The 13,096-nt window shown below is 38.0% G+C and overlaps 1 protein-coding gene across 1 annotated transcript in view; it reads right to left on the bottom strand.

Annotated features, from left to right (window-relative positions):
• Positions 1-13,096, bottom strand: part of LOC122813886 (zinc finger protein 2-like) — a 235,369-nt gene that overhangs the window by 165,205 nt on the left and 57,068 nt on the right. The window contains exon 4 of the mRNA XM_044086426.1: positions 5,993-6,119. Within this exon, the coding sequence (XP_043942361.1) occupies positions 5,993-6,119 (127 nt within the window). The remainder of the gene's footprint in view (positions 1-5,992; positions 6,120-13,096) is intronic.

Here is a 13,096-nt window from a genome sequence, read left to right as displayed (position 1 = left end):
TTTTTTTACACATGCTGCGTAACTTTAGTGCAACCAAAAATAGTGAGTTTAGAGGAGGAGGGAAATTGTGGTAGGTCCTAGATTTGGGTGAATGTCCCCACATTGGGATAAAACAGAGATGTGGGAGAAATAGTGGCTTATAAAAAAGTAGGTATTCCTTTTGGTTTTAGTTTTGTAAGCGGGTTTGAATTTTGTATTGTGTAAACTGGAAAACATTTGACTTCAGTAGGCTGGCTAATAGGTCAGAATAGGTATTTATTTTTCAAAGCTTGTATTAGATGGAATAGATTTATTGAGAGCACTGATGTTTTGGGTATTGATGGAAGTACTATGGATTATGGCTGGGTAGGGGTAAGCCATTTTAAACAAAAGTTAGTAAGAGAGAGAGGGAAAATAATTGGTAGGCAAGTAATTAGGAAGGAGGTGGATGTAATATGTAGGAAGAGACAGAGTAGCTGCCCAGATTACACTGAATGGTGACTTAGGGGTGGAGTATGAGATTAATATGGAACTTTTACCACAATGACTTGGGCAACAGGAAGTAGAAAGAGTTGCTGCCAAACTTATGGAGCCTATAACAAGAAGATTAAGATGCTTCAGAGGTATTGGAGATATTTTGGAAATTTTATGAAAGAGGAAAATCAGCAAAAGTACAGATGGAAATATTTATGGAAGACTTAAATATACCAAGATTAGGAGGTAAAAAATTACCAGTTAAGAGAAGAGGAAATGAGATAAAAAATGTGATGTATAATCAACCTGCCGGAAAGCCTCCAGGAATAGATGGTATTCCTGTGGACGTTTGGAAGTTAGGAGGGAAGAAATTGATAAAGATCTGGAAGGTTTAACAGTATTTTAAAAGGAAGGAAGCACCAACATCCCGGAAAAAAGCTATGGTGGCTGTAATATCAATACCTAAAGACCCATCAGACCCGGATTCATATAGGCCCATTTCAATTGTAAACCATGACTTTAAAGTGCTTATGTCTACAATGGGTAAAATGGCAAAGGTGTTGCCAGAATTGACAGATATGGATCAAAGTAGTTTTCTGAAGAGGAGGCAAACATTTGACAACATTATTAAAACAATGATGATCCAGAGGGAAGCAGAACATAAGAAAATAGCACTGTTGTTGGCGGATCTTGATGCAGTAAAAGCATTAGATAGTAAGCTGGGATGTTATGGGTAGGGTAGTGGAAGCATTTGCATTTCCTGATGCAGCAATATGGTTACTAGGAAGCTGTATGAGGGATCAGAGGCAAAAAATCAAAGTGAGAGGGTTCCTTTCTGACAAGTTGTGTCTGAATAAGGAACTAGGTAGGGGCATCCTCGTTTCCCCTTTGTTATGTGTGCTACACTTAGAACCACTGGAAAGGAAATAAGGGACTCAGACGTTCACGGATATAACTGGCATGGTAATAAAGAAAAGATGGCATTATTTGCAGACAATATCATTTTGTACGTGACAAAGCAAGAAAAGGACATCTCAGTGTTGTGGAACACACAAGACAGTTTTGAGTTTTTTTTTTTAGGGAGATATAAAATTCATGAAGATGAAACAAAGACTAAAGCTGTAAACTATGTACCCACACAGGAACTGGTTCAGCAATACCCATAATGAAATGAAGTACTTAGGAGAATGGGTTAAAAAGGACACTGGTGTGACAGCTAAGGATATCTGGGAAGAGACTAAATAAAAGATAATACCAAAAATTGACAAACTGGAAGCTCTTAGATACAGGCAGTAAAAATGTTTTCAGTCCCTTTGGTTTTATAAACAGATCAGGCATATCTTTATCAACCAGAGGACACTCTGGAGAGAGTAATTAACAGAGAGTTGAAGGATTTTATCTGGGAGGGGAACAGGACAAGAGTCAAGTGGCATAAGTTGACCCTTCCAGTAGAACAAGGTGGTTTAGAATTACCTGATTTGAAGGGATATTTTTAGAACAACACAGGTAAAGCTCTTCTACATATCACAAACAGAAAGCTACAATTCAAAGTGGAAAGAGTTGACGATGAAGTAGAGGAGCAATTCAAGAAATAAGGACAACGTCAGATTTTGGATGCAGACCCTTAAGGAGAACAACAGTTATAAGGAATATTCCTTTCATAAAACAGCACAGAGTATTCCAAGAACTAAGCCAATACGGAAATGAAAGAATGAGATGCCGCAGATAGGGATGACTGCAATAAGAGGAATAGGCAAGAGGAGGTTGGAATTTATCAGAGGAAACAGGCAAAGGAAGCAAGGTATTGGGAACAAATAATTGGAGAGGAAAAGTAAAAGAATGGGAAGCAACCAAGAAGACATTTGGACTGAAGACTATAGACTACATTCCCTATCAGGGACTGTATTAGAGTATAGGCAAAGAGAAAGGGTTGGGGAACCCCAAGTGTTAGATGTTTTAGTGGAATCTAGAACCGAGGATGCTGAATAAAAAGGGATAATTAGCAGGGCATATAAAACATTGCACAATAACTATAGGATTCTTTTTATGACAATCATCTAGATCCAAGGTTTGCACTGCCGGGTGGCAAGCCCTGCCGCAGTAGTTCTTCCACATCACACGCTTGCATGGCCAATTTAAACTACCCAATCCACCTAATGCACATCTTTAGAATGTAGGAGGAAACAGGAGCACCCAGTGGAAACCCAAGCAAACACAGGGAGGACATGTCAACTCTGCACAGAAGGCACCTTAGCCGAGAATCGAACCAGGAACCTCCTGTACTATAGCATTCAATAAGAGGAGGATAGTAAAGATTGGGAAGAGAGACTGGAGAAGCAAATCACAAAGAAACAATGGGAGAACATATGTAGGACTCCCAAACATGCAACAAGGTTGAAAAGATTTAGTATTTTTGCTTGGAAGTGTTTGCATAAGTATTTTTATATCCCAGTCGCTATAGGTATTGGTTTTACGTACACATACAAGGAGAGAGGAAATTATGTTTTCCTTACAAACAGATCCATCAAGAGTGTAAGCAAATCAGTTCCAGTAAAAGCACTATGAGATTATGTTTTTCTAAAAGATGTTTGATGTATTTTTCCTTGATATCTCTAACATAGAAAGAGGAAATTAATTCTTAGTGGGACTGGGGTATTAAAGCAGTAGGGAAAGAAAGGGTTCCATGACAGCTGTTTGTAGGTGGAAAGTCGGTCTAAGAAGATTCAAGTTAACTTCAAATTCATTCGGGACATTATGGCAGGAGATGGTATGATTAGTTGTCTTGATAAAGTCTTATGGGATGCTGTTTGACTGGAGATGTTAACCTGTAACAAGGTAAACTTGTTTGCACAATTGCTTTGTGCTGGCAGTCTGGAAGTTCTGATTTTTCTTAATGCCTTTATGATAACTTAATGAATTCTGAATGATTTCTTAGAACTCCTTAAAATTATAAACCTCTCATTGCTGGAGGAGAAGATGGAACCACTGATGCTATGCTCATCTCTATTAATGTTTTCATTTCTTCATTGTTCATTTAGTTACGTTTGGGATAAGAAGGAAAATGTGTTTTTCAAGTCAAGAGAATGTATGTTAAGGCTTTGGCAGCTGTTTTGGTGTTAGAACCTAGTTAATGATTTTCTTTTCATTGAGGGATGATGGTTTGTGATCTTGAATAGAAGGGAATCATTAATTGTTGTCTTTTGAAGGGTGTACCAAAGGCAATAACATTGGGAAGTGGTCACTGATGCATGGGAAGGGCTAAAAGCAAGGAGATTGGCGAAAATGTCTTGAGATTAGGTACAGAAAGATATGGTGTCTACGTTTTCATTTGGGCCAGGATGGTTCACTAAAGAAAGCACAAGTCTGCTAGCAATAAATAAAAAACATTTTAAACAGACCACATAGTTAACATTGAAGTCTTCCTTCACAGCAATAATAGAAAACGGAGGTGACGAATCAACTATTTTTTGCAATATGCTTTTATTAGAGGGAGTGGAGGAGAACTATGGACATAAAAGGCTAAGAAGCTTTTCGACAGAAATGCTATGAATAAGGTAATTAATCCTATGGGCTTGACAATTTAGCTGCAACACTATAGATGACTTGTTCAGGACCACAGTCAAACCATGCGTTCTTATCACAGCCCTGTAGCTGTACATGTAGAGGTATCCTTGAAAAAGTCCTCCAAGTATGGGGTGCTTTTCTTTAGCCAGAACTCAACAACTGCTTCAATACTGGAGGTGTCTGCACTGACAAATGCGTCAAGTTAGTAGAGTTTGTCTGCTATGTAGTAGGTGGATTGGACACACTAAATAGGCCATAGGTCTGCTGCTAGTGGAATTTAGTAGAGAGACTGTAAGGGCATATGTCCGAGATGATGGGTAAGTGTTCATCACTGGGGATGTGCCATGGTTTGTGTCCAAAAGAAATAAAGCATTACAAGTCTTGTTAGTAGTTGTACAGGAGTTTGCATATTTTTAGGTGAATTAACTTTTTTTTTTTTTGATGATGATGATGGATTTGATTTGCCTACATGGTAGGATTAGATCATGGATACTTGGAGGCTTTACAGAAATCATACTGGGTTCTGGAGTTTCTGCTATATGGAAAGAGAATGATCAGATGACAGCTGACCTACTCTGCTTTAAGATGTGGACTGTCCGAGAGGTACATTGGAAGAAATGGGGGAATGTAAAGGGCAACATGTACAAGGACACTCTTACAATGAAAGCTTTTGTGACAGAACAGTCACTTACTGAGGAAGTGGCATTATCTTGGTAGAAGTGACTTGTGTTTTAATCAGAAGTAAGGCACCGTGGGAATGGAATTTACCTTGGTGTAAAGGAAATTACTTTGAGTGGGTCGGAATGGGGGTGTGGAGGGAGGAAGGGAGCAAAGCCGGTAAGCAGGGATTGTTGTTTTGTTAGAATTCTTTCTGGACAATCAGGGAAAAATGGTGACCAGACGCATATTTTCATTAAGGCTAAATAATTAAGGTAACAACAGCATGGGAAATAAAAAAAAATATGCATACACACACACACACATATACATTAACTATATATATATATATATATATATATATATATATATATATATATATATATATATACATATACATACAAATATCTATCTCTATAGATATATATATATATATATATATTTATTTATTATATATTATTTTATTTACACTACAGATTCCTCTCACTGCTATCTGGCTATAGAAACAAGAAACTTCACTGAACATTTAGAATTAAGGCAAAAATGAAACACAACCTATGACTCTTAAGCAGAGACAGCAACTATTGGTTTATTAAGTTTTGCCTCTACTTTCATGTATGCACAGTGGAGTACAATTCTAGAACAGAATTTAAAACGTTTTAAATGTGCTGTATCTTTCAGATCTTCTCCAATTTCGTAACTTGTGATTCGGAGCAGTTAATTTAATGGAGTCAAAGTTCCCTTGGTATGAGTAAAGTGGGCCACAGATATCCAATAAGTCATTCAATGAAAAAAAAAATGTAAAATAAACATTAAACGGGATATCACCCTAGGAAGACAAAGAGTGAAGGAACCCAACATATATTTCTTAGGATTCAGAAGGAGAAAAAGAAATGTTAACTACCTAACCAAGAAAAAACTACTAAAGTGCTGGCTGCTTCATCCAAAGAAGACGACAAGATTGTTGAAGATGGCATACAGCCAGGAAAAAAGTTTAAAACGTGAAAAAATGACTATATGAAAAATGATAAACACCTACAGTAGTAGCATACTGGCAAATGGTAAATCAGAGAACATGAGGTTTTATTCTTGAAAGGATATTCCTAAACAAGAAACAGAAGTCTCACTAGTCCACATAGGGTCAGCAGACATATAGATGCTGATACTGTCAGTCATCTGGAATGAAAATTATTAGAGATGCTACATCCCAATCAAATGCACAATGCACAGTTTTCTAAATTATTCTCAAACAGCATTGAGTATTATATTTGTAATGCTCAGAATAAATCTCTCGCTTCCTAAGCAAGAACACACTTACCTACTGAAACCATGTTTTCATAGTTTTGTACCATCACTTCCCGGTGAAGCTCTTTATCTTGTTTTTTTAACAGTTTCCACTCCTCTTCTGAGAAAACAACAGCAATATCTTCAAAGGTTATTGGGATCTGAAAAGAACACAAAGTGTGCTATAACTTTTATCGTATTACACCCAACAATACACAGTTTTTCATCTGAAGAAATTAGCAGTTTTTGCAATTTTCCTTATTTACTGGAGAGGGGGCTGAAATGCAAGACCACACTTTCAGCTACAAGCTTGGTACAGAAGAGAATAAAGACATACAAACAATGAAATACAGTATCTAATTTGTGAACAGCACAATTTACATGTGTTTAAGCAGTTTTATACACAGTAGAGTTGATTATCCAATCAAACATATAATTGAACCGGATAAAAAACTTCCAAAATCTTGTTTTCTGGACGCAGGAATATACTTTTCAATCATTCAGCAAGTCCAGCGGACAATAAAAAATATTTTTCACACATGAGCTGGCTACAAGCTCAAAAAACATACTCAAGCAAATACGTATAATATTTACATATTCATATTTTATAATTTTTTTTTCTACCCAAAAACTTTGAAAGGCTGGTTCTGATAATTGACGTTTCAGATAATCGACTCACTGTATACATAAACATATACAAAGTTTAATAATTTAATGCTTTTTGATATTTACAATAACCTAATACTTCCCAGTAAAGATGTCTGTCATCTCATGTAATGTGAAGTACAGCACATCGCTATAATGCATATCTGTTATCCTTGTGAAAGAGAACACATAGTTCCCTTTATGTAATGACCTGCTATTTCTAGATACACGGCATAGAGAGAACAGCCATTGAGAACAGTACTTTCAAGGAAACAATCAACGTCACCAACCTAAAAGGTTCAAATGGAGTGTAGATAACGTGTACCATATGGTTCAAGTCCCATAGAGGAAATGGGGTCCTCAATGGAAGTCAGAGATGCAGTTTCCTTTAAAAAAATGCCTAAGTGCTGCTGGACCACATTTCTACTCTTCACAGAGTCACGCTGTGAAGAAACTAAACAGTACATGCAACACTAGCAAGCTGTGAGAACTCAAACTAGGAAGCTAAAGGGCCATCATGGAAAATAGGCTTAAGTGCCCAACAGTGAGCTTGTCTACCTCAGGAAGAGCTTGGATCTATCATGGTGAAGACTATGGAACAGAAAATCACAGTGCACATGCATGTGTGCAAGGGCATGGGTAGATAAATGATTGTACCATGTGGGTAAGTATGCATGCAAATCCAACTCCACTGTATCACCGGGAATCAAGCAAGACACACAGCAAAAAGCCCCAGTGAGATTGACATGCCAGCAGTATGCTCCAATTTTTCATTTTCACAGAACAAGGGGTAAGTAGGTCAGTTCAAAGTAGGAGATCTAGACATTGAGGGGCAGCAGATGGTCAGTTAGCATAATGCGTCAAAGAATAAGTTAACATATGAAATAACTGGCACATGCATCTTAACTGTGACACATACGAGGACCAGATCATACAGGTGTACAAGATGTGACAAAATTATCTGAAAATGTACAGAATATGGTAAGACCAGGTACTCCACCCCAAAACTGAGAACATTTATTACCTACTCAGTAGCAAAGGCATGCCACGTAAAAGTCTTCCTTGTAACGCTATACACCTCTCTGACCCCATGACAAGTCTGGCAACACGAGGAAGTCTTTCTTCATCAGACGCCAGTCCCTTATGGAGACCCAGTTGCCTCCGGTCAAGGGGACATTATTGGCTAGAAGAGAGAGGGCTTTATGTTTCATAAGGGACCTCAGAATATGAAACCATACCTTTGTTTTTCATCAATAGACAACAAGGAAGAGTGCTGGTCTACTCTCTGAACTTTACAGTCAGGCATGGAGCCAGTGGAATGACAAAGTCTACAACTTCTTGCATCTGCAGTTACCTTCCATTTTCCTTCTGAACTTAGCAGAACAGGTGCAGACTGCTCTCCACAGTAACCAACTTTAAAAAGACACTGACCTGGTATGTCCTCTAACTGCAGATATCCAGCAGATGACTGGAATGAGTATCTACAAGACTGTTCACTGCATTAGTGATGCAAACTCTTCAAGGAAGAATTCTCCATTTATGGCCCCCTGCTAGATGAATACTGCATGTCTGCACAAAGGCATGTTTTGTGTACCGTTGCTTATTTAGGTACCACATCATGAACTGAAAGCTTGACTAAACCTGATCTGAGCTCCTATTAATTAATATGGAATCACATTCCCAGAGGGGCCACAATTCCTCCATGCTATGGGAGCCTTACTGAGCTCCACAGCTTGCAAGTGAAATATCTAGTATCAACATTTATCGAACATTCAGCTGCAAAGAGGGGAAGAAAATCTAGAAAATTCCTGCAGACTGTTCGCAATTACAGGACCTCATCAAAAGAGACCAACAACAAGAGTATGTCTGTAAATAGGTCTTGAAGTCAATGACTTCTCACAGTCCATTGCAACATCCTCACTCTCCAATATACAAATGATACTAAGGCTGAGTAGCCATTAATCCTAGAATGTGCATCAGAGTCTGAAAATGGACAAACCTATCACATGGTGAGCCCTCAAGGATCAATAACAGATTGCCCATTTATGTTCCAGTGAAAGTCTTTCTCAAAATTAAGATCAGAGAGATTTTTTTCTTCCAAATTATGATGACTTTGGCACACCGAAAGGAGGCCTACTTCCAGGAAGCCCCCTGGATAAGACAACAAACGTCCATAGTATAGATACTGGAACACCAGTAGACCCTTCCTCTGAAAGGCTAGGGCACCAGGGGCAATAACTTGCTGAATACTCTGTACTGAGAAAAGCACAAATTGCAATACTGTTTACTGGAACCGATGCCCAGCAACAGTGAAATGGAAGAATCTCCAATATGGACACCAAATAATGATGCATCAAAAACATCCACCATATCAAAAACAGTACCATGTGGGTGCTCAGAGAGACTAGAGGAATTAACCTATGTAGTGTTGTCACCTAGAATCAAACATATTTTATGTACTGTCTGAAGTAAATGAGGTTATCTTTTGTGATGGGACATAAATCACCAACTCATTTTGAAACCACAAAGAACCAGGTGCAAAATCACCATCTCCAAATCCAACATTGGAAGACCATCCACTATCCCTTTCTGTAGTATGGTCTGGGCATGTCCCAAACCTTCAGCTGAAACGGAACAATCCACAACTGCGCTCTTCTCTGGGAAAAGCCATAGGATTTCCCCAGACTGGCTGAAGCTGACCACATCTAGAACTTGCTGACAACTTTGTGACTGCTTTTCAAGACTGTGTTAACTCAAGTATTTCATCGGCAGCATTTCCAAAATAGTCAATATTAAGGTAGGTTCACATGAATGTTAGAAACCTGGAGAACATCAAAAGGTGAGCCAAGACCAAGAGATGCTTGAAAAGCCTTTTTCAATGCCAATGAGGGCTCTTTTTTTGTTTCAGCAGGCCTAACACAGAAAATGGAGAAAGTGACTGGAAGGATACCATAAAAGCCATCTGGAGAGAAGACTCTGCAGTAACAGATCATTTATTTATTCTTCACTACATTATCTTTAACTCTACAAACCTATAACATACTAAAAGTTCCCCTTCTACATAAATTCCTAACTTAACTTCATTACATACCTTGAACAACTTGCAAACCTTTCTTTACTGAAATGTAAGAACACTAAACTTTTTACATTTTCCCTTTTACAGTGTCACTGCATTTACTTCCTGTAATATTTTAGAGGTACAAAAACTGTATAGTTTTAGAACTGTTGACATAAATACTTTAATGTATACATCTGTCTTGTAAGTATGTTTTGTTCTTTATTCTGATAAATTTAACGTTTTTTTTCTGAGAACTGTCTGAAATTCACTTGTTAATATAAATGTACGGTGATGGAGCTTTTCTCCCTGGGCCTCAGTTGAAAATGGATGTGCCCAACTGGACTTTGCTGGTCAACAAAGACAGACAAACGAAGTAACTAAATTTATGTCTACAACACCATCCAAGCCCCTAATTACCTCTGCAACTGTGTTTTGGAATATTCTGCAGAGATAATGAAATATCAGTCCAGGATATCTGTATATTCCAAACAATATTTTAAAATGTGCAAACTCGGGATTTCTTCTCCCGGCTTTACCTGCCAGTAACCATGAGTAATACCTAGAAATGTAAAAAATGTTACCATTTGGAATTGCTGACACTACTACCTCCGATAAGCATCTCTCTAAGAAAGCTGATAGAGCAAGGTGTAGCCTGGGACTGAACTGTAATAAGGAAAAGCCTTGGCTAATTCACAAAATTACTTGCATCATGAGGACCAACACTAAAATAATAAGATTTGTGAATAAGCCATTTGTTTTGCAAGTACATGTTAGCCAAAATGGCATACATGCTGGTGAGCTGACCAGTTAGGAGACTAGTCAGATGTGGATCAACAGCCGTTACAGATGGATAAAAAAACCTTTGACAGAAAAAAAACTGTAAGCAATATTTTATGAATGCAAGATATTCAGGAAATGACTATGGTAAAGAAGTTCATATGAAAATGGACCATGACCCCTTCCAAAACATTTAGAAAGTACAGTGGAAAAAGGTCCCCTTCAAAATTTTGAATCTTAAAAAACTTTGAAACCCATATGCTCAAAGACCATAAGTTCGAAGTTTGAAAATTTCGAAATTCTGAACGGGGATTGGCATACAGCACGGACCGGGAAATTTCCCTTGTCCTCACTGTAGTGTGATCTCAAAGTTGGTATATTTAAGTTGCAGGGGGGGGGGTGCAAGGGGGGGGCTTGCCCCCCTGCTATACACAGTTTCTTTTTTGTTGTTTGTGTTTTGCAGGTTTACTGCACATTTTCGAACAATCAAATGTTCAATCATATGGTCTCAACCATATGGAATTCAAACATTTGAATGTTCGATCGTGTGAAGTACACCAGTGGAAAAATATGATCTGAAAGTAAAACCCAGGAAAACTTGTGTGTCTGGAGTGGTTTGTTACTTAGAGCTTTCTGGTTACCTAAGCAGCTTTGCAGTAGAGGAAGCTGTTTAGAGTTAAAAACTAGCCCAGCACAGGAAATAAATTATCTGCAATTACTTCTCCTATGTTCCCTAAATCCAGGATACCACTCTTGGAATGAACAGCCCCATTTAATCAGTTAGGATTTGTGTTATCCTGTGTGTTGTGAACTACTGTTAAGAACAGGGACTGTCTACTTCAAACATCGGTGAGTTCATGTCTATGGACTTTCTCAGCAAGCTGCTTGCAACTCAGAACTAGATAAGCCTCTTTCAGTTATACAGCATCAAAACTAAGAAGATGAAACTGCTTTTCTAGTGCTATCTATATATCTGAACATTTTATTTCACAATACTTTGTGGAAACACATACTTGTTTGTACACTTAATCTGTAAATTTCACTGCCAAATTTAAGTCAAAAATTCCATTAATGAATTTCAAAGCTTGTGCCTGGCTTTTTATTAATGTATAAAACAGTAGCTACACAAAGCTATGCAAATTGGCTGTTGGCATCCGTTTGTTTTTTTTTTTTTTTTTTTAAGAGAAACACCTCTTATGCGTGCGCGGTGTACCAGACTGGTCTGGCTGCTGACAACAAGTACTATAAAAATGAGAAGGAGCTGTGGCACTGCTCAGACATGTATCAGTACCCTCTCATGTCTCTTGCAATATCTGGCAAACAGAACTTTCAATTAAGACTTCTTTTCATCACCTTATAACCCGGTCACCAGCAGTGCCAGAAAGTAGACCCTTGGTACTACCAACTGCTAACTCTATTCCCCTTCACAAGTACATTCTCTGTATAACAACACCTTTTACCTGTACACAGAATTCACATTCCCCTTGAATGTTAGAAGTGTTCTTGACTACCTCTCTCAAATTTTGTAAACAATCTAAGCACTATGCCCATCTCAACTCTCTCTTTTTTTCTTTTTTTTTTATCTTCTCAGTTCCCCTTCAAAAGGAAATCTAGTACCTTTTGTTACCTGTGGCTCAGGTTCAGGCTAATAACTACCATCTACCTAACTCTTCCCTTAAATTAATCCTTTTCAAACATAGATTACACTTGTAGCTCATTTTCAGACTTGCTGCTACAACCTACCTCTTTCTCCAAAATAACCACTTTATTATCCTCTATTAGAGGTGTGGGTACTTCTAGTCTCCCCTTTACCATTTTCCATGTGATTATCTCTATACCTATCTGACCACCACATAATAGCAGTCTACACTAGCAAGACTGAAAAAGGTGACAAATGCTTTGTTACAAACGGCAATCAGGGTGCATTTTCCTCAGAAAACAGACAGACGGAGATAATTTCAGGTCATACCTTCTACCATATCTGTGAAAGCATCATGGAGTAAAGCATATTTACACTTAAGACTATGAGGAGAGCATTTCCAGGGCTCCCTATTGAAATATCGGCACTCAAAATGCCGAGTGCCGACAAGACAAAGAGACTGAAAATCCCTGCTCTTCGCCTTTGAACTTTTTCTCTGTAGCAAGTCCCCCACACACCCCAAACTTGTATATCTACAGCATAAGTACCTACTACTGATCTGATTATGGGTTACTGAACACCAGCTGGAAGAGAAAGGTCATTTTTTTTTTTTACCATTTTAAATTATATGAGTTCACCAAAATGCCCAATGGGATGAAAAAATGCCCAGCAACTTTCCAGACACTGGAGAATCACATTCTGTCAGGAACCCGATACTTTGTTCTTGTGTTGATAGACATTATTAAAATTTCTAGTCTGTCCTGGTAAAAACACACTCAATATAATAGAGAGGTGTTGGGAAGACTGAAAAACTTCAGGGTTATCTATTAAATCAAACAAATGTCGGGTAAGAATTGCATAAAAATACAAAACAAATTTGTACACTGTCTTCTGATCAGGCATCCCAGAAGCTCAAGAAGGCCTTGAGTGGATCCGCTTTTACTAGCCAATACTAATTACAGTCAAATGTTTGCTGTGTAGAGATAGATATTCTGAGGGCTGTATTTAACTGGATCTTT

The sequence above is a fragment of the Protopterus annectens genome, chromosome 10.part0 (genome assembly GCF_019279795.1).
Source record: "Protopterus annectens isolate FY-2018-M chromosome 10.part0, PAN1.0, whole genome shotgun sequence".
Classification (NCBI taxonomy): domain Eukaryota; kingdom Metazoa; phylum Chordata; order Ceratodontiformes; family Protopteridae; genus Protopterus; species Protopterus annectens.
Note: the sequence above shows the minus strand (reverse complement) of the source record. Positions and strands in the feature narration are given on the sequence as shown.